The 27,742-nt window shown below is 39.8% G+C and overlaps 1 protein-coding gene across 11 annotated transcripts in view; it reads right to left on the reverse strand.

Annotated features, from left to right (window-relative positions):
• Positions 1-27,742, reverse strand: part of DENND1A (DENN domain containing 1A) — a 365,450-nt gene that overhangs the window by 160,583 nt on the left and 177,125 nt on the right. For all 11 annotated transcript variants that reach the window (XM_032767499.2, XM_032767498.2, XM_032767497.2 and 8 more), the window contains 2 exons: positions 21,905-22,015; positions 6,819-6,919 (listed from right to left, as the gene is read on the reverse strand). In XM_032767499.2, the coding sequence (XP_032623390.1) occupies positions 6,819-6,919; positions 21,905-22,015 (212 nt within the window). The remainder of the gene's footprint in view (positions 1-6,818; positions 6,920-21,904; positions 22,016-27,742) is intronic.

Consider the following 27,742-nt stretch of genomic DNA (forward strand, 5'->3'; position numbering starts at 1 on the left):
GAAGAGTGCAGTGCTAGGAACAGCTAAGATACTGCGCAGAACCCTCAAACTCCCAGGCCTCTGGTAGAGGACCCGAGGTTGAGGAAGACACATACCACCCATAGGGGTGAGAGGGGAATTTTTTTTTTTATACATACACACATATACATATATATATACATACACACACACACACACATATATATACTGCCATTCAAGACAAAACGAAATTTAAAAATGATTGACATCAAGAAGATACATAATTTACAGCTACCTAGGGATTTGTGCAACTTTGCTTCATTATTCTAAGGAAATGAGTAGTTACCATCACAAGTCAGAGATCAAACTTATTCTCTTTGTGTCTTACCCAAGCTTTAAACATAGTCTTATTCTGCACCCTTACGCATGCTGAGTAGACCCTTACTCTGCAAACAGTCCCACTGATTTCCCATGAAACTATTCATTGAAGGGTGGCAGAAACTGGCCCAAAACTTTTATTTATTTGATGCAAATTAGAAACACTATTTTTTTAATTTTCAAGCAGATGAATCTAGAAAACATTGCAACAAAGGAACCAAAAGAATCATTACATTGGGGGCATTTAGCAAGCACAGGGATGTACCAGTTTGGCCCAAGACATCTAGTGGTAGGTTTGTGCAGGAGAGTAGAGTTCAAGGTCTGAGCTCAGGCTCTTGATCAGCAGGGATTATCCTCTCTGGCCAAATAAAGGAGCAAATCTCAACCACGTGGAGATTTTGAAAGGGGTCTGCGTAAAAAGAAGACTGCACACTAACAGACACACTTGTTCCACAGTTGCTGCAGAGTGGTCTGAAAAGGTGGTGCTCACCTTGCTACTGGATACAAATATGCAGGAATACCAACTGCTGACTACTCTGTCAAGGGTTTTAAAAGCTGGTTTATTCACCTTAGAAGAGATCCTGTTCTCTTTGGCAGAGCCCCCACAACACAATCAGGGACCTTGTACTCTGGGCAACAAAGAGACACCAGCCCATTTTATAAGGCTTAGACAGATTCTCCCTCCAGGCTAAGTTAAAGGAGAGAGAAAACACAAAAGGAGGAAGAAGGGGGGAAGAAGAGGGTAATTTTCCAGTGGGAACTGGTCATGGCACCAGGGAGCAAATTGCAGAAACAAAAAAAAAAACACAACAAAAAAAGAACAAACCACCCCATGATTCTTTCATTGTTATAAAAATATTGGTAACTTCCACTTGATTGCTATTCAGAGACATGCTGGCCAGAGACATGGGCCACAGACGCTAGTGCAGACATACTGGCTATACACATCAGCATCTCAGGCCCAGGTACTCTCGTCATTTGCTGCTACGCCACTGATCTCAACAATATTGGTTCAAACATCTCCCCTATCATTCTGTTTTCCAACAGAAGAGGAATCTGGCATGAAGGTATAAAATCTAAAGCTGGGAGAACCTCAAAGTTTACCATATTGAACTTAAATTCTTTCCCAGTGGAGAAAGTACAGCAAAACTGCTCATAACCAAAACCAGACCTCACTACCACTCTCTCCATGAGTAAGAGTTAAAGCTGGAAGCTAACTGGCAAAGAGCACATGACTGAAGTCATCACTGGTATAAGTTAGTAGCACGATGGTCTCTCTCCTCCATCTTCTTCAGTACAAGCAGAAATCTTGTTGGAACAGACAGATTCTTATGCCATAAGCAGAGATTTCTGGAATTTCAGCTCTGTACACTCCCCCATGAAATAAATGTTTAGCTCAACATAAAAGAATGGGGTTTTTTTGGTCTTGAAGAATTCTTCCAAAGGTAGAAAGGAAGGCAGCGATGAAGTCTTGACTCTCTTATAAAGAGGAAAATTAGAAAGGTGCAGATGTGAAAGAGAGAAGTGAATGCTCCAGCTAAGGCAGGGGTTCTCAAACTGGGGGTTGCAAGGTTATTATATGGGGGACACGAGCTGTCAGCCTCCACCCCCAAACCCCACTTCACCTCCATCATTTATAATAGTGTTAAATATAAAAAATGTGTTTTTAATTTATAAGACTGTCACTCTCAGAGGCTTGTTATATGAAAGGGGTCACCAATACAAAAGCTTGAGGGCCATTGAGCTAAAAAACAACCCTCAAAAAAACCAGCACCACCTTCCTTCCTCAAGTGTGAATTTTTGGGCATCACGTAAGGTGTTCTTAAATGACTATCAATTATCATTCACATCTTTCTGATTAAATTCTTCCTCCCAGCTTATTTGGCTCATGAGTGTTTTCAGCTTTGTGAAAGTGGCCCTATTAAAGAACAAAGGATACATTGCTGGTCTGGACTTTATTCTGCTTACACATTATAAGTGTGATCAAGTCATGATCACTTGTACTTAAGATAACATTAATTTTTTGTTCTGTGATCAGTTGTTCTTTATCTATTAGGACAAGGACTAGTAAATAATTCCCATGTTGGCTGCAATACTTTTTGAGTTAGGATGTGAAACATTTACTAGAATGGAAGCCACAAGCATGTTTTCAGATATTTACAAAAGCTGGAGATGTCTGGCTCCTTTTATTTTTCTTTTCCATCTGCTTTAGTTTCTCCTCTTTTAAATTCTTATGTAACAGCTGCAAAGTAAAGAACCAGACAGTAACTGAAGTTAAAATGTAATCAAAATTAAAGCCTCAAGTTTAAAAATAAGTCAATTCCAGTTCATTTCCCCTAAATTGCAAAGGCCCATAAGTAAAAATACAGCTTTGGAGTAGACAGTAAGAAGTAGATTTATTAGTTTTCATGGCCAAAATCACCTTTCTGAGTTCACACAGTTACAAAATAGATGGAAGTTATTTTGGGAAACATATTTATGGCACATAAATTGGTGCTAAATTGATTTATTCAGACAATTACAGTGTGTGATTACTACTCTAATTAAAGTTCACATCAGGCTAAGATAATGAGTTGTTGTGTTTGTGAATGTGCAATTAGAGTCTTCCTGATAATTATAGGTTTTAAAATCATACTTTTAGCCCCCTAGCTTGTTCATTCGTTATAGTCACAGGCTGAAATGCTGTGAAAGAGTCAATTCAGTCTGGCTCAGCTATTTGTATCTTTATTTCTTTTCGTACATGGCCTATGTTTTTGCTTTGTGCACACCTGTGCTCCCAACTGCGGGGTCCGGTCTTAGCCCCTTTTAACATGTCTTTGTCAGGAAGTCAAAGAATATCTAATCTTCAAACCCAGTGTAAAAGCCTCTTGTGGCCCACACCGTTATCCTGAAAACTCCTAGCAGCATGTACCTGAAGAAAAAACTGGCATTAGCAGCTTCATGTGTTAATTACACATGCAAAGCCTATTATGCACAGAAAGGGCACCTGCTGGCAGTGGAAATGACTAGAATCTGCTCTTCCTGTGCAGTGAGTAAATTGAAGGTTCATTTCTACAGGAGATAGTTTTTAGATTCCATTCCGTGTATCCCCGACATGGGCATGTACTTAACATTTATATCATCTACAGAGGAACAAACCTCCTTTAAATTTACATGTTTCAGGCTCCTAGCACTTCACTTAAAATGCTAGTTATCCCTGCTGGTTCTTTACTTAGAAACACTGCATAGGCTTTTGCTAAGAATGTGGAGAAAAGTCACAGAGAAGAATATAATAAAGCTATTAGCATAGACTCCAGTTTCTTGAGATTTATGGATCCTGATTGAAGCCACAGAAGTTAAGGTGATAAAATTAAATTTTGATTCAATTATCTGTTTTTTCTCAATAGCAGTAATTTTATTTAAACTATCATTGTATTTTCTGTTCTTTAAGTAGTCAAATACACCCACTGATTTTTTTGGTTGCAACACATTTACTGGTGAAATGTCATAAAAACTAATTAAAATGGAAAAAAATATTTAGCCCAAAAGCACGCAGAGCCACTGGTGGGTGCACGCTTGATCTAACCAGTAGCAGAGTTCTGGCCACTACTTATTAGATATGTATTTCCACTGTATTTTATTTCAGGAATTGTAGGTAGGTATTTTGTGGCAGACTATGTGGTGCCATTAGTCTGAATGTTCCTACAGCAAGTGTGTTTAACATGCACTTCTTTCTATGATTCTCATGCATGATATGCGTACTTAGGCTGACTTGACTATTATAATTGAATATATATTGTTTCAAGCCCAACATTTAAGGCAGGTCAGAGAGAGTAAAGACTAATTTTTGAGTAAAAATATATCCCACACTGTTCTGTGGCTATGGAGCATTTGGTATGACCCTATTCATATGAATTTACGTGAACAGGAACAGTTCTTAATTCACACCCCTCCCTAATCACACAGTGAAGATGACTTTTGGCTTTCAGCATTAAAACTGAAGGATTGGCAGCATCTCTACTGGAGGTCACAACCAGGGTTAAGTAGGCACTTTTCAGTACATACATTTTTATTCACAACATCCCCAGTTCCTGTGCCCTCTCTTGTCAGTTTCACCTCACTCCCTGGTGTAAAATTAACATGGAGCAGTGCAAAGCCAAATAGAAATGGAAAAGGGGAGTGATTAGGAGCCGCATGAACTTAACAGGCAAGTTTTAGGTGTATTGCCAGTATAAAAAGAGCCAAATTGCAGAAGCTTTTCTTAAAATGTGGCATAATATGTGATCATGGAGTCAAAGATTATATCATAATTCATGCATGCAAGGAGGCCAAATTAAAATTGCACAAATCTTGCATTTCCTAATTTTTGAGAGTTGATTTTCCAACCTTAACAATGTTCTTTTAACATAGCTTTTGTGATTATTTATATAGTGCTCACAATGTGCTTGATACTGTACTGACAAAGGAAGACAGTCCCTGCCCTAACGAACTTGACTTAAGCCTGGAACTCCTTATGCTATTCAGCTCTCGCTGTGCCCTCAATTACTTCAGCCTGCTTTTGGGAAGAGTATCACTGTCGTCTCTTTGCACTTGCTGACAGGCTGTTAACGGTACTCCTCCCTCACACTCCTCAAGCTCAGGTTCAGATTCCCACCAAGTCATCCAAGACCAGATAACCCCAACACAACAGTCGCCATAACCCATTTCACTTTTCAAGTTAAAACAGTTTATTGTTGTGAGACAGAAAATAAAAGGGAATTGCAAACAAAATAAGAGGTCATAAATAGACTATAAATACTATGAGACCAATCTCCATGAGAAGTATAGCTATCTGGGCTCTATGCTTTTTGACTGGCATTAGTTAAACCCTTACATATTAGACAGGTCTTTTTGTGGGGACTCAGATGTTGCAAATGTTCTTGTAAACCTTGTCTGTGCCAGAAATTGTACCTTTCCTGACAGTAGATGATGTTTGCAACACAGGTAGTTGAACCAGCGCTTTAAAAAACAACATACATTCAACTGTGACAGTTGACAGGACCAAATTATGTTCAGCACATTTTCAAAACCATTGCTGGGGCATGCTCTTTGCGATAGGAGAATAAATAGCTTCCTTCACAAATCCTGAAGCTGCCACTAAGGGTCTGTCTACTTGGCAAAAATAATCCTGCAGCAGCAAATCACAGAGCCCAGGTCTACAGACTGGGGTTCATGCTATGGTGCTAAAAAAAAATAGCCACGTAGATGTCCCAGCTCAGCCTGGAGCTTGGACTCTGAAACCTAATCTCTTCCCCAGGCTTCAGAGCCCAAGCTGGAATGTCTACACGGCTATTTTTAGTGCCACAGTATGAGCCCAAGTTTATAGTCCCGGACTCTCACACTTGCTGCTGCGAATTTTAGTTTTTTGTTTGTTTTGGGGGGGAGGGAGAGAGAGGAGGTTGGCCATGTCAGTGTATGCTAAGGTCAACTGGCATATAAAATGACTTTTCAATGAAGAACAGATTTGAAAGTTATACTACACCTCCCATGTGCACATGTTGGACCATCTTATTAAAAACATTATTTGCTGCCACATCCTCTTCACAGAGGGCAATGATTGTTTGTGCAGTAACCTGCATATGTTTTGTCAAATGATACGAAAAGTGCCTGGATTGAAGATTTAATGGAGTCTTTCCTACAAGAATGAACTAAGGGCCCTTCTAAAAATCTAGAACAGTGGTTGAAATGTTTCTTTGTATGGATATATAGCAGGCAGCTGCTTGTCAGGCATCCTCTGTACGTTGTCACTGTAGATGTATTTATTCTTAATTTGACTCAAGCAAAAGCTTTGGTTAACAGATTGAATAATGAAGAAAAATGCAAATAATTTCAGGCTGAAACTTTCTAGCTTGATGGGAAATTGGTGTGAGGAGCAAATAGCATCTTGGGAGTTACAGGAAAGCTTACGGAGTTCACATGTGAGAGCATCCAGTGTCAAATAATTCCTGCTCTCTTTCTCTTCTGTAGGAAGCTATAACTCCATGCTAATGGAGCAGGAGAGACAGAAAAGGTCTACACCCTCTCCCAAATAATGTATCAATTTCCAAACTCATACTGAAAAATAGAAGGTTGTAACAGGAAAACACCAAAGAAAAAATAAACTGACAAATCAGGAAAGCAATGGGAAAATAAGAGTTTCTGTTTCTGCCTGTATCCTTTATTTTTAGATTCTTCTTGATTTAAAATGTAACAGTTAAACAAAATCTGTGCTGTAATTGTGAATCTTGAAGATCAAAAATTAGTATATAGTAACATTCTATAGTAATATATCATGTTAGAGTAACTAATAAGATGCTGCTATTATATTACGCTATGAAAACAATGCATTTGACTTACTGAATCAAGTACTTATTTAACATACACATATAAATTTTTAGATTAACAGTCATACCATAAAAACACTTAAACCTTAAAATGCAGAGATTCATAAAACTGTTGTGTATCTAAGTGATCTACAGTCTTACCAGCAGTAGTCCAATAGATGCGGGGGCAGAACAGGAATGTAAACATGTTGCCAGAACATTGGGTAGAGCATAGCTGCAGACCCATGAATGCAGGCAGTTAACTGAAAGATATAAATCAAAATGAGATCATAAATAAGATAAAAGTTAAGCTTAAAAGAAATGGCTAGACAAAAACAAATCATAAAATAAAATAAAATTGGTTAGAAGTAACAATTGTTTCTCTCTGAAGATTTGACTACAGAACATGCATTGTACTGGTAACAAACACTAGTGATGGGTGGAGTAATACTGGTTCATGATGATTGTTGTTTGACTTAATTTTGTTAATATCAGAATATATTTCACCCAACACACACAACCTGAAGACAAGTATCAGAGGGGTAGCCGTGTTAGTCTCGATCTGTAAAAACAGCAAAGAATCCTGTGGCACCTTATAGATTAACAGACGTTTGGGAGCATGAGCTTTTGTGGGTGAATACCCACTTCGTCAGATGCATATAGTGGAAATTTCCAGGGGCAGGTATATATATGCTAGCAAGCTAGAGATAATGAGGTTAGTTCAATCAGGGAGGACGAGGCCCTGTTCTAGCAGTTGAGGTGTTAAAACCAAGGAAGCAGAAACTGGTTCTGTAGTTGGCAAGCCATTCACAGTCTTTGTTCAATCCTGAGCTGATGGTGTCAAATTTGCAGATGAACTGAAGCTCAGCAGTTTCTCTTTGAAGTCTGGTCCTGAAGTTTTTTTGCTGCAGGATGGCCACCTTAAGGTCTGCTATAGTGTGGCCAGGGAGGTTGAAGTGCTCTCCTACAGGTTTTTGTATATTGCCATTCCTAATATCTGATTTGTGTCCATTTATCCTTTTCCGTAGAGACTGTCCAGTTTGGCCGATGTACATAGCAGAGGGGCATTGCTGGCATATGATGGCGTATATTACATTGGTGGACGTGCAGGTGAATGAACCAGTGATGGTATGGCTGATCTGGTTAGGTCCTGTGATGGTGTCGCTGGTGTAGATATGTGGGCAGAGTTGGCATCGAGGTTTGTTGCATGGATTGGTTCCTGAGCTAGAGTTACTATGGTACGGTGTGCAGTTGCTGGTGAGAATACGTTTCAGGTTGGCAGGTTGTCTGTGGGTAAGGATTGGCCTGCCACCCAAGGCCTGTGAAAGTATGGGATCATTGTCCAGGATGGGTTGTAGATCCCTGATGATGCGTTGGAGGGGTTTTAGCTGGGGGCTGTATGTGATGGCCAGTGGAGTCCTGTTGGTTTCTTTCTTGGGTTTGTCTTGCAGTAGGAGGCTTCTGGGTACATGTCTGGCTCTGTTGATCTGTTTCCTTATTTCCTCGTGCAGGTATTGTAGTTCTGAGAACGCTTGGTGGAGATTTTGTAGGTGTTGGTCTCTGTCTGAGGGGTTAGAGCAGATGCGGTTGACCTGAAGACAGCATTTCACATCTTCCCCAAAGCAACAGAAGCAAAGAAACAAAATCAGGGGCAGAAGGGAAGAGGGAGCAAATAATAAAAAATGGCAGAAAAAGCCTGATCCTGGTAATTTCCAGCTAGTGAGTACCTTAGAGATGTAGTGAAACAACGGCATAAATATTAAGGAAGGGGAAAAAAGCTGTTACCTCAGTACTATAGTAGGAACTTGGGACTAAGGAATTGTAAACAGCATGGGTTTCTCTAAAACAATTCCCACCAATAAATTGATAATTTTGGCTAGAATTACTGAATAAGCAAGTAAAAGAAAGTGTGTTCCTGGACTTCAGCATTTGATTTACTGACTCAAAATTTTTCATTAAAAGTTAATTCAAATTGGCTTGGAAACTGACAGAAACTGAGAGCTGATGATCAATGGGAACCATTGTGGGGAGGTGGCTAATAGGGTGCTGGAGGAGTTGACTTGAGTCCCACCCTTATTTAAAATCTTAATGAATAACTAGGAAGAGAATGTGAGATTTACTGAAGAAATTAAAATGGGAGATGTTGTGAAACCCTAAACGGACAAATACTTCAAACACAAGGAAGCAGAAAAGGATAAAACCCTGCACGAGCAGGAAATCATATTAATATTAATAATTATTAGTATTTGTGTTACTATAGCACCTAAGCACCTTAGTCATGGACAATCATCCCACTGTGTTAGACGCCATACACACACTAAACAAGAAGCCTCTGGCTACAAAGAGCTTACAATCGAAGAATAATAGAAGAGACAATGGAAGCAAACAGACAGATAGTGGAGTACAAGGAAACAATTAGACAGTACTGGTCAGCATAGCAGGCAGTGAATGAATGGATTTATCCTGGAAAATAAAGATAACACAATCTTGTTTTGGGGAAACAATTCAAAATTCAGATAAATCTATGCAAATGGAGACAGAGACTTTGAAAAAAACAGTTACGCTGAAAGAGAGCAAGGGCTGATCATGGACACCAAACAACCTAGATATGAGCCGTCTTCTCATTTGGGAGCTGCACACGAAGAGGTATCATGGTCCAGGATGATGGTATGTCCCTTGTGAGCACATACCTAGAATAACGCTCAGCTTGTAGTACAAGAAACATTTTAAATGAAATTAAAAGAAATGCAGCAAAATGTTTAAAGGAAGGGAGGAACAGACTTCTGAGGAAAGATAAGAGTCAAATACATACAGTTTGACGAAATGACAACAAAGTAAAGACAACACTCTATAAAAAGAATGAGGAATACTTGTGGCATTTTAGAGGCTAACAAATTTATTTGGGCATAAGCTTTTGTGGGCTAAAACCCACTTCATCAGATGCATGGAGTGGAAAATACAGTAGGAAGATATATATATATACAGAGAACATAAGTTTTTTTCTCCTGCTGATAATAGCCCACCTTAATTGATTTGTCTCATTAGAGTTGGTATGGCAACCCCCATCTTTTCATGTTGTGTGTGTGTGTGTGTGTGTGTGTGTGTGTCTCCTACTGTATTTTCCACTCCATGCATCCAATGAAGTGGATTTTAGCCCACAAAAGCTTATGCCCAAATACATTTGTTAGCCTCTAAGGTGCCACAAGTACTCCTATTCTTTTTGCTGATACAGACTAACATGGCCATCACTCTGACACACTCTCTATGTGTACCTAAAAGGTGTACACTCCAAGGACATGCAGGAGTTTAGGGTGACCTACAGGCATAATGGAATGAAATAAAACAAAGGAAAAGTCAGAATGAACATTAGGAAGCATGTCTTAACTGTGGGACTTACTAGGTTGCAATGTAGTCTCCAGAAAGCAGTGGAGTCATTTGCAACTGGACAAGCCACTGAGTTATATATTGTACTATAAGGAACCAGTGATTGGCCAAGGAAATGGTCTAGGTGAGCTAACAGGTCATTGTCTCTAATTTCAATTCTTAAACTAAGACTTGTCCTGCAACACAACAAGGCACAACAGGCTGCCCCATCAGAATTCCATGTTGGGGAAATAAGTTTCAATTGTGAATCTAGTTTTCGTGGTTTGTGCCAGAGCCTTTAAAGTATTTTCAATGCAGTTTTTGTTGGCTTGTTTTAACACATGGATAACTGTTAGTATGTGAACAACAAAACCTGTTTTTGGAGTTAACGCGTGGCTGATTGGGCATCAAGAATGAAGATGGGGACTATATTTTAAACACGTCTCATTTTTAGCCCATGGAGTAAAATCTACTGAAGTCTAGGGATGAAACAGATCTGGATAAGCTGGGAGGATATAAGAGGAAATACTCAGATTCTCTGGAAGGGAGCCACGGCTCTTTGCACATGATACAGCCACACGGAACCAGTAGTTTTTTTAATGGCAAAAATGTAACCATAAAAGTGAATAAAAATAGAATTTACAATTTACAACTCAAAACACAGGTGGTTTTTTTTTTCTTCAATTTTTTAAAAATCACTCCCAGGCTAAGACCCTGTATGCCACATATAAGCCCACGGTTGACTTTTACGACTGAGCTACATACCAGTATGCTAGAAAGCCAGAGCCTTAAGATATCTATTATAGCTAGACGAGAGATGTTAGAATATTTAGCATTATTATATTTAAAATAACAGATAAATAATCTACCATATTTACAGAACCCAGTACTGTACTGCAACTCTGTGAAAAGCATTTGCCGATCTCACGGAATATGAATCTCTGCCTGTTTTGTGCCATTAGAGATCCATCTGTCTTGATTATTAGAGCCTTAGGCTCTCCATTTCCTAATAAATTTACATTGGGATTCAGAGACTTATTGCTGATCACAACATCAAGAAGGGTCTCCCTAAACCTCTGTCTACTAGAAGCTCGGACTAGATGACAGAAGATGGATCATGGGATAAATTGCTCTGTTCAGTTCATTCCCTCTGAAGCATCTGGCACCCGCCACTGTCAGAAGACAGGATACGGGGCTAGATGGACCATTGATCTGACTCAGTATGGTCATTCTTACTTTCTTAAGGGTTACAGCAATTAGGTGAAGGAGGGAAACACCATTTTCTATAATATTTCTGAAAACTAAGATAAGAAAATAACTAAGAAGCAAAATCTAATAGTATGCAAAACCCTGAGAAAGGGGGTGAGAGGATTTTCTTGTCCCCTATAAATGAGGCAAAGGGAGAGGGTTAACCTTAAAATATGAGTAAACTATTAAAAAAAAAATTGTTCTTTGTGATGTAATTGGCACAAAAAATCCAAGCGTCCAAAAGTATTCGGTGCATCACACAAGAGTAATAACGTAGCAGTTTTAGCAATGTTCATGAGGGTATCACTTAGAAGCAGAGGTCAGACACCACTATGCTTAGGCCTCTCTATATATTTTTATACTTTTTGATCCTGCTTTGCGACTTTTGCTTTACAGTCTTGTTTACATCACAAGGCAGAGATGGTTCCTGGGATGAAATGACAAGACAGTTTTTAACACTGCCTTTATTAGGCTGCACCCCATGAAGACTGCTACTTTTGCTTTTCTATGTAGGTTTGTATAAGGTCACCTGTTTTGTGGTATCTGTCAGTCTCTGAATGTCAGTAACTTGCCTTTATTAACAGAGGAACAGTTGTATACAGGAAAAGTAAGGAGTCAAAGCCCTAGCTGCAAGAATTCTTTATGATACTGTGCCATGAGGAGCTCGTTTGGTGATTTTCCAAGTATAACCAGTTTGTTGTAATCTCAAAACCCTTCTTTCCTGTTAACTTTTTTAAATAGATACCACACTTTCCATGGATGGTGCATAATGTTATTAAGAAAGAATCCACAGTAAACACTCACTGTATTGGTTCAGTTCCAGTTCTTAAAAACGTTCTTCAGTAACGTGGATTTGTCTGTCCTTGTGCTCGTCTCCGTATGCCTGTTTCCCATCTTGACCACATTTTATCCGATTACCTGTTCTCTTCCTTATGCACCACTCAAAACAAGACATTTAGGAGAAAGCACTATTCTAATACTAAGAACTTTATATAGTGCTGAAATGTACAGTGCACTTGTAAAAACATACAATAAGACACACACTGCTCTCAAGAGCTCGCAATCTAACACAGCATTTCACAGCCAAAAGGGGTTTTAAAATTATTATTAGATTGTGATCTATATCACTGCCCTTGCATGTTGACCAGATCTTCAAGTATACGCATCTGCATTCATGTCTCTTGTGCTGCTGTGCACAGATTGGTAGGTTCACGATTATGGTAAAACACAGTTCTCCTTTGGAAACACAAGGACATTTTTTTAAATTACTAAATGGAGGAAACTACAGATTTGGAAGTTTGGTCCATATGCTTGACCAAAACTCTTGGATATGGAAACTGGAATAGAACAGAAAATGGGCTTTTAAGCAAGACTGATGTCCAGATACTATAAATACAGATGTAGCTAGTTTGTAGATTTTTAGTTAGGCTGTTTTAGATAATGCAGCAAGAATAGCATTTCCCAGTCTATTTCCACTTCTGGACCCAAATCAGGAAGTGCAATTATCCCTTCATCCCTCATATCACACTTTCTTGAAAAAAATCAGGAGCAGTTAAATATTTAGGTTTGATTCAAGTTTTGACCAAAGAGTTGGGTTACTTTTTTTCTGGACCCATTCACCCATCCACACTTACAGGTTGCAAACTAACAGTGGTTTACCAATGACTCTATCAAAGTTTATTGTATGTCCGTGAACACTGAGATAAATCTGTTAAAAAATCCACATTTAGGGCCATATTCTTAGTAGTCCCACCAACACTAATGGAGATCAAGCAGCTACTGCATCATGCAATGAGCTGGGAATATAGTTTCTTAAACTAACACTTTGTCTGCATTTCTAAGTATCTATAATTTTCCTGGTAGAGGAACATTAATCAATTTGAAGTGTTGATTTATTTTTAATTCTCTTTGAATCATTTGTAGGGGCACGTGAGGTTGGGTTTGTAAAAGCAGAGCTGTATTATCACCATTTAGCTTAAATTGGGTGGTGTCAAAACCCTGTTTCAAGTAACAAAAATGACACAGATCTTATCTTCAGACTAATGTTTAATATTAATGCTTCACTGTAACCTTTAATGCATTATGAAGTGGAATGTGAGGACAGTGAAGTTACTTGTCACTTATAAAACTGAGCTTTTGAAATGTCACATCATCAGCTACTGATCCATGATTTACATAGTCACATTTCTGCATAGCCTGGAAGAATCCACTTACATTTATACTTTTGGCTGAAAAAAATACTCAATTGAGACTGAAGGCAACATTGTACCCGGACCAGCAAACAACACTAAAAATTGTTGAATTGGTTTAGAAGGATATTTTAGTTATCAGAGTGCAAAGAATAAAATGCAAAGAAAAGGTTTGGGGGAAAAGTAATCTTTAAGAGCAATTTTTCTCCATCCTTTTAGGTAAATGTTTTATATTCTATCATTCATTTTTGTATTGATTCCAAAGCTATTCTAGAAACATTTTCACAAACTATTACTGAAGTGAATGCTAGAGAGACTTTACTTCTGTTAGATACTTCATGTACACAAAGTACATATAATTTGTTGAATATTGTTTTAAAAGCTAGTAATGAAAGATGTGCACATTTGAATTTGCATTTTAAATCTTAAATTTCAGTGCAAGAAAATGATCCTATCAAAAATCACACTCAGGATATGTGTACACTGCATGCTTCTTTCGGCAACATGCAGCATACATACCTGTATAGCCCTGCAAGCATAGATGTAAGTAGCCGTTTAATTGCTGAGGCATGGCGTAGGCAAATAAAGACACTTAAAGGGTGAGGTCTGATCTTGAGTACCCTACATGGTTCTCTCTTTGCCCAAGACATGCCTCCCTCTCTACACGGCTATTTTTAGCAATGTAGTATCCTACTGCTTCTGACCTGCTGGAGCCTTTCCCTGCTACAGGAAAAGATTCCAGCAATGAGGAAAGGCTACGGCAGGGCAACAGCAGTGGGGAAAGGATCTACTGGGGGGGGAGGCAGCAGGAAAAGGGTTTGGCCTTTCCCCACTGCTTCCTCCCTCAAGAATCTTCCCCTCCTGCAGCGAAGGGCTCCAGCAGCAGGGAGCTGCTGAAGCCTTTCCCAGGGGCCTCCCTTCTGCCAGAGCCTTTCACTAATGTGTAGCTACACACCACACTGCGGACATGGTGTGCTTTTCACTGCAACATGTAGCTACACTTACACCACATGCCACTGCCAGTGGTGTCGGATAGTGCAGACATAGACTTAGTGGGAAAATAAGGAAGCCAGTATGTGTAAAATTTGCCTAAAGTAATTAGACATGATGAATATTCATCAGAAAGCAATTATCAATCCTATGTAATGAGATTTTGCCCTCAAGCTTTTGAATATCCTAGGGTCGTAAACAAAACTACATCAGCTAGTTAAATTACAGCACCACACAAATCAGCACCTTATTCTACATGTTGTAAAACAAGACACTAACCGTGCAGTGACACATAATCCAAGTAAAAACTTTTTAAGAATTACTTAAAATGATCTAAATATTAGCATAACTAACAGCTAAAAACCAGTACTAGAAAACAGGAGAAACTCATAAAAAAAAAAAGGCCAATCAAGAGTCCGAGCATGGAGGAAACATCCCTATGTAAGCAGCTCGCCAGGGAAAGGAAGGAATGGAGGCATTTGGGGGCTGCACAGCTTATCCTTACATCGGCCCTGACCTCTCAGTACCACAATGGGGTATTTGTGCGGTCCCAATGAGCTCTGTTATCACAGAAGGCTCCCGGAGCTGAAGAGCACCATTGCATGGGTGTGAGTATGCAAGCACCCTACAAACAGGAATATGAAGACGCTACCTTGACAAATGTGTAATGTACTATAACTTCATGCCATGCGTTAAAGCCTCACCACATAATTTTATTAAATTTCCTCTTTGATTCAGGTTAAAAAAAAAAAAAGCCAGACATAATTCAAATGATACTGCCCTAGTGTGGTGTTAATTGTAAAAGCCTAAATGATATGAGGAGAGAATGCTGCATCTCATCTCCTGGTAGATAGTGTTAATTTAAAACATCATAGCCACTGACATCAGTTGAGTGAAACATACTGAGGAAGCAATGTCACCAAGACAAAACTGACTAACCTATGTCACCAACTGACTTCTAGTAATATATTCACACCTATACAAGAGAATATGGAAATATTCAGGAGAGAGATTAAGCCACCATGCAGAGCTTATACCACTATGTTAACTTTACACAATTCATATAGTCTAGCATTTAGGCACCATTCATTATCATCATGTTCCTATTATGGTTCTGGCATTTAGGGCAGTGATGAAGCTCCTCCACCCCTGTCTGTTTCTGGCAAGTCTTTCAGTGGTTCCCCAGCTGTGCCTCAGGCTTTTCAGCTCAGCTTCCACAGCTCTTTGCTATGTTGTTTTTGGGCGGCCTCGTTTTCACTTGCCTTCAGGTGTCCATCTTATTGCTATTTTGGTGATGGAATCAGTTTTCATCCAAAGCACATGGCCCATCCGTCTCCAACGCCTCCCGGCAATGATGGTGCTGGTATCTTCTTGGCTGCACTGTGTGAATAGGTCTTGGTTTATTGTTCTGGGCCAAATGATACAGAGGATTTTTCTGAGGCAGGTTGTATGAAATGAAGACAGTTTGGACATGTCATACTTTCTTATTCCCTAGCATTCTGCACTATAAAGTGGTATTGAAAGTACTGGTAAATCTTGAGTTTGGTTTTGGTGTTGTATTTTGATGATTTCCAGACTGTATTTAAGCTCCTGAAGGTGTTCCTGGCTTTATTGATTTTGTTCTGGATGTCCTGGCACGTTCCACCGTCCTGGCTGATGGTGCTGCCCAAGTATGTGAATGTTTCTACACTGATGAGAACATGATCCTCTATCCATACTGGTGATGGTGAGGCAATATTAGAGGTTATGTTAATGCCTCTTGGCATGTCTTCTGTGTATGCCACATTACCCAGTCGATGGCAATGTTGAAGAGGATTGCAGACATGACACACTCTTGATGTACTCCTGTTTTGACTTCAAAACTGAGCTCATTATGATCAACACTGCATGTAAAGTTGGAATAGAAGCTTTTGAAGATGTCCATTATTCAGAAAGGAAATCCATATGCCAACAGAATGCGCCATAAGCTGGTGCTCTGAATGCTACCAAAAGCCTTCTCAAAGTCAATTAAGTTTATGTAGAGTTGTCGTTGCCATTCTAAGCACTGTGCTATTATGTTTCATAAAATGAATATCTGGTCTGTGCATTCACACCCTTACCAAAAACCGGCTTGCTCTTTTCTGAGAACGTTATCAACTACCTCTGATATACGCTGGACTGTGATCTTACACAATATCTGGCTTGGCACAGATAAAAGGTGTGATACCACGCCAGTTATCACAATCACTAAGAGCTCTTTTCTTAGTCATTATTACATGAATTTAAAGATATATCAAAAGTCCCACAATAAAGAGGAACAAAGCTCTTAGACCCACCATTCAGTAAAGCTGGAGAAGCCCAACAGCTATGCAACAAGAGGAAAAACCCTATAGGTCTGCTTTTCAGCGGACACAGATATGATCATTCCACAACAACAGCATAAGAGAGGAAGGCATAAAAAAACTGCACAGAACACTGATCATGTTCTGCATCTTTACTCAGTGAGCTGTTTCAACAAAGGTGTCCAAATGAGGCATTAAGTTAGAGTGTTTGGTTTTTAACTAACAGAGAAAGTTTGTCTATTGATAAATCCTTTGAAAATAGAGGGCAGGAAAAATTAAATATATTGCTGATATAATAAATATTTGGAAGCTAACAATGACCGATTTTCAGCAACACCAGCGACTTTACTGTTTTTAATCAGAAAGTGATGACTCATCCATGGCATGAGGACTGAAGAGAATTGTATTTCTTGTTATGAAGTGCCACAGAGGAGCATGGTAGGTGGTTGTTTCCACTAAGAGTTTTGTATAATGTAGGTGTAACAATGAACCATAAAAACTTCACATCAACACATTGGGGTTGGTTCTGACAGAAGCATCTGCAAGGAGACAGGCTGGAAATATCAAATTATTCCATGTAGACTTCTCAATTGGTTCCCGGCCAATGGGAGCTGCGGAGCTAGTGCTCAGGGTGGGGCATCGCACAGAGCTGCCTAGCTGCGCCTCCGCCTAGGAACAGCAGCGACAGGTCACTGCTTCCGGGGAGCCGCCCAGAGTGAATGCCCCCCCAGCTCCAACACCCTGAAACCCCTACTCTGCCCCAACCCCTTGCCCCGAACCCGCTCCCACACCCAAACTTCCACTCAGAGCCCATGCACCGGACCCCCTCCCACATCCCGGCACCCAAACTCCCTCCCTCTTAGTTAATCGGAATTTTTCACTTACCAGCACCCCCCAGTCCCCAAACATGCTGGATAAAAAAGCTTTTACTGTAGTAAAGCAAATGCACAGCACAATTCCCGACTTGCACCATAAGACTGGAAAGTTCCCAAGCAAGAACCTCTACGTAATTTCCTAAGGTTCTGTGCATACTATGATTTTGATGTGTATTCTCCAAAGCATTAAGAGACGTCTGAAAAGAACTGTTTATGAACTCTTTTTCATTTAAAAATTGCTTCAGGGAGCATCAATTTGATTATTTTCTACTATGATAATTTAAGATTTTAAAACTTAGCAACAAAAGATTAACTAAACATGATGCGCAATATTGAAGACATCTGAGGGTAAGCTGTCACTTATTTCTGAGATGTAATCCTACCTTCTATCTGGCATGAAACCAAATTGTACCACCCTGGATAGACACCAGGAGTGCCTTTCAATTTTGCCAAAATAATGGTTACTAAAGAAAGAGCTTAGTTGATGCAGAACTCATTTGATTAGTGACTGTTATACAGAAAACATGCTGTTAATAATAAGACAACTTGAGAAATGACAGACTGTCAAAGCTATAGGATTTCAGCAGGTTAAAATGAGATCAGTTCCACTACTTCAGTTCCCTACAGCAGCTGCAGGAGAAGTATGCAAAAATACAGCCAGTTTAGACATATAAACTGATCACTGGCATAACACATTTAAAATGCAGAAGTTGTTGTGTACGTAAATGAATCAACAGAAGGGCTTGTGTTATTCTTATTCAGAAAAATTAAAGACTGATGACAAATTATGGAGCAATTTCCAAATGTGTTTTGTTGCCTCTCTCTAGATGTCTCATTGTGTGCACATATTACTGTATTAAGATTACAATGTGAGATTTAAAAATGCAATTTATACTGGAAACATCAAAACACCTTGAATATTTATGAGTCCAATCATTCTAAATTTACTCAAGATACCAGCATAACACTGAAAGGCATTTAAGAGGGCTCTGTGGAGGAGCAGGACTCCCACAGCAGGTTGTGGATGCAGGTTAAGATTGAGGTGCTTAGGCAACGTTGTCAGAGAAAGTGGGATAGTGCTCATGGGACGGAAGAGGTGGTGTCTTGCAAGGCAAGACTAAGGTACTGGCAATCTAATTTCAAGGGGTACTGAACAGATGTGAGAGAGAAGCATGCACACCTCTTCACTGAACCATGACTGTCCATAGCCAGTTCTATTAGGCACACACTACCATTTTCATGAGTGCCACATTCACTTATTTTTAAAATGTTGGAACTTAGAGAATGTATTTTAGTGCATTTTACTTTCATGAGATGGTCATGGACAGAACTGGCTGGCAAGCTCTCAACTCAGAGAGGGACAGAATTTGCTATTTATGCCAGAAGAATGTTTCTTCTCTGCACGAATAGTTGCTTAAAGCTAGAAATATCCTGGCTGTGGATAAATTAACCCTAACAAAAAGTAGCCAGGTGTGGGGACTTTTAGGAATTAGACCCAATTTGTGAATTTCTTCAAGAACCACCAGGCTGCTTACTTTGGCCTTCTTTTCTATGTTCTATATTTACACTGCCTGTATTACAGCGAATAGTTATAACAACTTATTAGGGCAGGGATGTAAGGGCAAGCAGTGCTGGAACTTAGAATACTGTCTAGAAGATATACTCCACTTCCTCTCTTTCAGTTACAACATGCAAACACAAAGAGACCTTTGCTATATGCATGCACCCAGTTTTATGCATTCTAGATTAATTTTGTCGTTGTATGAGGAATTAGATCACAAAACGAATAGTTAAAAATTCAGCTTGTGAATACTCAGTAAAATTCACAGTTCAGCATTTAGTGTTTTGAGGAGTGAATTATGTTGCCAGTTGAAAAAAAAATCCATGCAAAATGGCAATAACTTTCCACAGGTTCAATGACAAACAATCTACACATAATAATTAATATGTGCGATCTCAGCATTCAGTTACCCCCAAATCTTATTTAACTTGCCAATATTAAAAGCTCTTCAATCATAATAAGAATTTCAAGAGACACTGTAGCACAAGATATTTCATTCCACTTTTAAGGTTTCTGCTTATTCTTCTCTACTTTACTTGATATTACATTTAAATCATAAGTGTTAAACAAGTTAATTGCAAACAGTTCCATTTTTTAAAAAACAAGACACTGACTATACTTTGAGAATTCTCATAGTTTGGTAAGTTTCCAGTTACAAGGTCTCGGCTTCTGCTGAGCACAGTTTGAAATAAAATAATGCAGCTTGTTCCTACTGCTGGATCATGCAGAGCCAAGTGTGCAGGCAAGGAATCACTGGCTCTCGCCCAAGACTTCAAACCTGTCTTAAACTGTCACTCCAATCTCAGTGCAGCTTATACATATAGTTGTAAGATACAAATGTATAGTAAGGTTAACTCTCCTCCTGAAGAGCCAGATATGTTTTTATCTTGGACAGAAGCAAAGAAAGAGAAATAGGAGAAAGATGATAAGGAAGGAAAACACAAGCCTACTTGTGAAAGAGCTTATTAAGGAAAGCAAAGTGACAGGTAAGCAATGCTTCTTTCCAGCCTACCTTACCAAGGGGTGGATCATGCCAATGAAGCACACAGAGTCTATAGTTGGGAGACCTTTACCTTACTTTGATGCTGCCCCATCCCCCTTCCAAATTTATAATACTATGTTTAATTCACTTTTCCCTAAACCAACCCCACCTCCTCCATGTCCACACAAACTGATATATATCCTTGACCTGGGTCTGTAGCTTCGCTCACTCTAACCCTACAGCAAAACCACAATGCTGGGTGTATATAAAAGTGCACTCAAGAATACACGGTATAGGTCTGTCTAACAGTTTTCTATAATGTCCATCATTGTAGTATTTAAGTGCTATTGGTTCTTTATGGATTTTAGTCACTAAAGTCTAAAGTTGTTAGAATGTCCCATAGATTACACTGAATCTTCTGATCTCATTTTCCTTTCTTAACTAGATAGATTATTATTTCTATCTGGAGATGGAATACAAACAGGGTTTGTTCTCTCCCCCTCCCCACCCCAATATGTACAAGTTATTCTTTTATGTTTTTGGTATGTGTTGTTTCAGCTGTATTTTCTGGCAGTCTGCGATGCAGTTATAATCTTATACAATCAAAATCAGACCTTGAAGAAGCCAGATGATACCATACAAAATGGAAATAGGTGCTCTAACTTTAGAAAGAGCCTTTCAAGTATTTAGTCTACAGCATTATAAGGCAACATTTAGCTGACCATCTTCTGTTTATCATTCATAACGGAAAACAATCAATACCCATTTACAGAGCAAAGAGAACGAAAACTTAACATTTTCTTTTATACATAAAATCATGATCTTATTGACTGATAAAACTTCAAATGCATAATGCTAAACTTTGAACTAAATCAGGCTAGGTTTTTTGGTATTGATATACAGCCTTTTTTAGAAGAGACAGCACTTTGGAGTGCTCAGCAGCTTTCATCTTTCAGATGCTTGATGGAACCTAAGTAGCATTAAGCCTACATCTTATCAAACAAAATTGCGAAAAATATGGTTCTCTAACGTGTTAGAGCCCACCATCTGGGTTCATCAAGAAAAGGTCACCAGAAGTTCTGTCTGAAAGTATCATTTATCTATTTTTCTTTCAAATAAGTGTATGAAAAAGGGTTTCACTAACATGGTGTAAATGTTATTATACAGCATCCATATCAAGAGAAAAACTTCTTCATTCAAACACTTGAAAGGCCAGAGAATCTCAGAAAAGTCATCTTTGCCACGGGATTTTCCACAGCCCAAGCACAGTCATAAATTTACTGTTTTTTTATATATACACACCTGATCTCTGGCTAAAAAATTCTGCATATATACATACATACACATAGAATCTCTCAGAATTTTTTTAGCCAGAAATCAGGTATGTTGAACACATCCTGACAGCATACATTTACTTCTCTGTTCTGCAATCCCCTGCTTTTATCTGCTTATGCCAATGCACATAATGATTGTATGGCTATTAATGATTCCAGTGATTTGCGATTATATCTCAGTATGCTGACCATGCCTCACCTCTGCAGACTGGCCCTTTGTCATATTTTTTTATACAATAAATCCAACTTTAGTACAATATTCCTGCCACCCTACAAACAGTTTTAAATCCACGATTACACAAATTCTAGTTATCCCAGATGATCTCCAGCATGACTGGCATTTTTAAAAATTAATTGTCAAGAGAATATTCTGAAATTTACTTACAGTGCTCAGTTTACTACAGCAGATGAGGATGCGGCGTTCATAGAGCATACTAGCGTAGAGATGCAGCATGTTGTTGACATCGACCGCTACAAAATACTCTGTCAGATTTCTCTAGGAAGAAAGATGAGAGAGTTTTTGAGAAAAACTTTACAAATACAAATATCTTCAGATAGAACAGAACCTAAACTTCATCCTTCAATCAAACCACCACCAGAAACTGACCTAGAGGAAGAAGGCAATAGGTTAGCTCAAGTCTGGGGTGATTTTGCTGCTACAGCCTGGGCTTAGTTTTGTTATTTTTTTAAATTAACGCTCTCAAATGCTCAGATTTTAGAAAGTTACACGGCTTAGTGTGGTTTCGCTCTCAACTCCTGGAATGAGGAGATTTTTTGTGAGGAACACAGGTTCTCTTATGCACAGAAAATATATTCCTGAAACCTGACAGTAGCCACAAATTACAGCTACTGGAGATTTCTTATTCACTTAACTGAAATTAGCTGAGCATATAAAAATCTGCTAATGGCACAATTTACTCCAGAGCAACCATGATAACGGGGAATATACCAGAAGCATTTAAAATACAATCAAAAGAAAAAAGAAAAAAAAAGAAAAAGATTAAACTAATATTCAGCACGTATGTAGTATTCTGTGAACATTAATATTCACATCACCCTAGGAAGGGGAATCAGAAAACATCCCTATACTAGAAATTGGGAAACTGAAGCAAACAAGAGGGGAAGAATCTTTTGCAAGACCACTGAGTGTGTCTATTTAAGAGACACAATTAGAACTCAAATGCCCAATTTCCAGTCTAGTGCTCAGCCTATGTATTTATTTTGGCCTATACTACAACAAAAAAGCACCCTATCCAACCTCTGCATACTCACTAAAAATGTAACATACAGAATAAAACATTAGATACACCTCTCACACAAAACACAAAAAAGAAGGGCAGAGCCAAGGCTCCTTGGCCACTACTCCTCCATTGCAGTGTCTATTGCTGGATGTAGAGTGAATGGCAGAAGGGGAGGTTACTCATATTGTGCAATAAATGAAGTTATTTGAGATATTTAAATCTGAAATTTCACAGTATAATAATTGTAGGGGGGAAAAAGGAGTTGGGGGGGGGGATCACAAGGTTATTGTAGAGAGGGTTGCGGTACTGCTATCCTTACTTATGTGCTGCTGCTGGCAGTGGCAATATTTTGAGAGCTGGACAGCTAGAGAGTGGCGTCCGGGAGTCCAGCTCTGAAGGCAGAGGTGCCGCAAGCAGCAACACAGAAGGATGGCATTGTATGGTATTGTTACCCTTACTTCTGCACTGCTGCCTTCAGCAGCCACCACTCTTTGGCTACCCAGCTCTGAAGGAAATGCAGAAGTAAGGGAGGACTCCTAAAATAACCTTGTGACCACTCTGCAACTCATTTGTGGCTCAGAACCTCCAATTTGAGAAACATTGGTCTCCCTCATGAAATCTGTATAGCATAGAGTAAAAGCACACAAAAGACCAGATTTCACAGTCTGTGACACATTTTTCATGGCCGTGAATTTGATAGTGCTCTAGTTATAGTCACTAAGTGAACCCTGATGGAACTCTACAATAATCCTGACTTTTTTGATACTAGCAGATAGTCAAGGATCATTGAGAGTGAAGAATGCATGGATGAAAGATGATGATGGTCACACCAGTGGTGAAACCTTTTTCTTTTCTGCAAGTAATAAGTACACGTAGATGCTTTCATACTAACACCTACTGAACAGGAAGTCTCTATCCCCAAAAAACATCGAGTAACCAAGCCCAATTCTCAGGATGGGATGGACAGTTCAACCGGCATCTTGAGAGAGAAGACTGGGATTGGACAGAAACCTCATTCCCAGACAAATGGCAAGGTAAATCAGGTAAGGATACCAGACCTGTCTGGGCCACACTGGAACTATTAATATGATCTTGGCTTTGTCCTGCTTGATATTGTTTATCACCTTCAATATTAGGAGAGTAGATGGAAATGCACAGAGAAGGTTCCTTGTCTATGAAATCAGGAAAGTATCTCCCCGACAGTAAGGGCCAAACCCTCTCTCAAGCAAAATTGTTTGCACTTCCTGCTGGTAATAGTGGCAAAAAGATCCACTTCTGGAAATCCCCAAGACAGAAAAATGTGAGTGAGAGTCAGAGTCCAACATCCCTTCATAATCAAGGGAGAAGTGTCTGCTGAGATTGTTAACTGGCATTTTGTAGGCCTGGAACGTAAGCTGTTGAAGTGAGGATCTGATTGGCTATACATCAGTTCAATAGCTTTATTTCTTCAGTATAAAGGGTATCCTGGTGGATCTACTGATGTAGAACATCCAGGCTATGTTGTTCTGTCATGTCAAAACATTTTTGATCCTTTTCATAAGGTGTAACTTAGCACAGTGAATAGTGGAATCCTGCACTGATATTTAGGAGTTGGAAGAGAACTCCTCCTTGTCTAAAGGAGGAGCTCTGCCCATCTCAGGATGCTGGAGAACTGAACAGTGCCAGGAAATAGTTCAGTCTTGGTGACCATGTCACTTTCAGTACTGACCGATATACAGTAACCACTAGCAGGGGAGACTCTGGCTCATCTGAAAAAAGAAAGTCTCTGGAGTATCTGAATTCCTTTGGCACCATGTGGGGTTGAGCTGGTACAGGGCAAGGTTCCACAGTCAGTACCAAGGATATAGACTGTTCTGGTCTTGTCTAATGGAAGTATACAGTACCAACAAAGATGGCGTGGAAGGAACAAAGATGGTAAGAGAACCGTGGCATCTCTCCCATTCCAAGAACATGTTGGTGGCCAGCTTATATATGGAAGATACCAAAGGAGTTGTAGGTACTGCCCTTTTAGAAGTAGAGTGCTGAGACTCCTTCATTATAGTGCCCTCCCCCTGTGGTATGGAGGAGGGTCTTGGTACTAAGGCATTTGATGCCTTTCATCTAAGATGAGCTCAGAGCCCCAGGTACAAGGTTCGTACTAACAGGGCCTGGAGCCTCAGCAGTACCCAGCGCAAGACACAAGGTCTCCAATGTGGGCTTACCTTGAGGAGACTGAGGCTTTCTTGAAGTGGGCTCTTTAAGAGGAGAATGAGTCCTCCAAGGTTCTCTCCTGAGCAGATTTGGGAGACCATGCAGATGTCAACAGGGCATTATGCTCACTCAAAGGCCAATGTCCAGCCAGCATCTCCTGGCCCCAATGTGACGCCAGATAGAGAGAATGCTCTATCAATAAGAGTCTAAGTTTTATCTCCTAATTCTGCTTTTGAATGCTGAACAGACAGAACACTTTTGAGGAATGTGTGTTTCTCCCTAGCAGCAGATACACCAGGAATGCCCCTCACTGACTGGGATAGCTTCCTGGCAAGTGAGGAAACGCTTGAAAACCGGGGATCCTTGCCTACCCTGGGACAATGGGGATCATGAAAGAAAAGAGCACCACTAGGAGGGAAGGGATTACAAAAACAAACCCCTGCTACAATCAAAACTAAGTATAGAATTAATTTAAGTATAAGGAAAAGGAAAAAAAATTAGACTAAGGAATAACCTTTGTGTAGTGAAGCAGGCACGCTAGCGCTCCATCTCAGGCTGAGGTGGTTGAGAAGAAACTGAGGGCCATTCGCCTGCACAACCACATATATCCTCAGTATGGGACACGAGGATGTGTAGGCAGTGGTGAGCTGGAGCCGGTTCCCACAGGTTCCCAAGAACCGGTTGCTAAAATTAGACCTCCATGGAGAACCGGTTGTTAAAGGGCCAGGGGATGGGCAAAGAACTCCAGTCCGCGGGCCGGATCATCCTGTTGCTTCCAGGATTCCCAGCTGGGAAGGCTGAGGCTCCCCCTGCCCTTCCCCCGCTTCCCCCCCAGCTGCAGTGTGGCCAGCCGCCAGCATCAGCTGGGCAGCTCAGCTGAGCTCCGGAGTCGTCCTGCTGCTTTAAGCTGCAGGCAAGGTAAGGGGGGAGGGAGCTGCAAGCTCTATGGCTGCCGGGGGGGGCAATTGGGGCAATTTGCCCCAGGCTCTGCAGGGGTCCCCGGCCCCACGAGTATGTCTCCCCCTGCCCTCCCCCGCTTTCCCCCCCTTAAATCAGAACTTTTTATAGGGAACCGGTTGTTAAGATTTTGGCAGCTCATCACTGTGTGTAGGGTGCATTTCTGGGCACTACCACCAAAATTTTTTTCTCAAAGGCACATGGGGCACAAGTGGAGCACCCATCAGGACACTACTCAAATAAAAACAGATCAGCTAGGGGCAGGGCTACTGATACTAGCAGCCAAGGCACGATCCAGGCAGATACAGAGCTGAATCTTGTAAATCCTTTCTGCAGAAACACCAACACAGCTCTTCTCAATGCTGCTGCTCAGGTTAAAGAGTGGCCATGCAAAATAATTTTAACTTACACAACTCTGAGAAAGAAACAAGCTACATCATGCAGCTATATACCCAACTCCCTCTCCTCCCCATACTAGAGGGCCATGCTCCCTTACAGCAGGCACTCCCATCTGGGCAGCTCTGCCAGTGTTCCTGCTACACACTGCAGTGGGGAGAAGAACGTTACTGTTTTACTAGAGTAGTGAAATGGCTCATGAATGACAGTGAGTAAAATATTACTCACTCTGACTCACACCTTACTCTACAAGCCATCCCAACTGAAATCAATGGAGTACTAACTCATGAACTAAGGTGCTTCTCAGTCTGAGCAAGGGCTAGCAGAAACAGGCTTTTAATTAGCAGAGAAGGTTTAAACTCAATTCAAACTGCATTTAAAAGAAGTCTTAGAATAAGAAGCTTCATCTGATTCAGGACATATCAGAAAAGACCAAATTAATGGATTTGACTCAAAATAAACTGCTTGTGGATGTACTATAGGTTGCTGCAAGGTAAGGATGCATATTTATTCAAAAAGCACGTGATAAAGCAAAATTAAGACAAATCATTTATTTAAGTGGGATCTTAATCATCATAGAATAAAGCAGAACACAAAAAGCAGAAAGCAAATAGGATGTAGAAGCTTAAAGAAGCTCAGAAAGCCCATTAGCACTTTTGACAGATCCAAAGATAACTCTAAAACCAACAATACTTGGCCTGAGGAGTCTGCCAAGAAGCTTCATACTGTGCAAAAATATGTTCCACAGCTTGCCATCCAAATACAAAGAAAGAGCTAGAGACAAAAATTACGCCTGATTTTTGGAGGATTTTTGTGGTGATTTTTTTAAAATAAAATATTAAAAAATAAACTCACTTTTGTTAGTAAGGAACAAAAAAGTATAAAGACATCATTCAGATCTCATTAGACCCCTTGTTATGGAAAACCTATGGCCACATACAGGTATATTTTTAAAAAACAACACATTTTGCCAAAACCCCATTAAACTGTCATGTACTTTTTCTGTATTTCTCATCCCATCTGTGCTGATTAGCAAGATATTTGTGTCTAAACAGAAGCTGTCTCCTTTAAAGTTCTGCTTTCCCCACATACCCACATCTCTGTGATGCCAAAACATAGCGCGTGACGACACAATTTTTTCCAAGTGGTATGAATCAAAATGTTACAAATATATGGGGTCCTGTTATTCCCTCAAGGAAAATGCAACTTCCATGGATGTTAGCAGAGTCGGGGTACAGCAAAAGGAGTATAGAATCCCTGAATTCTGCCTGAACTGAATCAACTACACAGAAGGTGCAAGATTAAAAGATTAACAAAAATCTATCAGCAAAAGGAAATACAGGAAGAGAACTTGACAAATTTAATGGGGAAAAGCTGTTAAGGTTTTTTAAAGTTTGCCTAAGCATGACAGTGGCTTCTTGAGACATTTATATATCTAC

This window comes from Chelonoidis abingdonii, chromosome 24 (genome assembly GCF_003597395.2).
Source record: "Chelonoidis abingdonii isolate Lonesome George chromosome 24, CheloAbing_2.0, whole genome shotgun sequence".
NCBI classification, from domain to species: domain Eukaryota; kingdom Metazoa; phylum Chordata; order Testudines; family Testudinidae; genus Chelonoidis; species Chelonoidis abingdonii.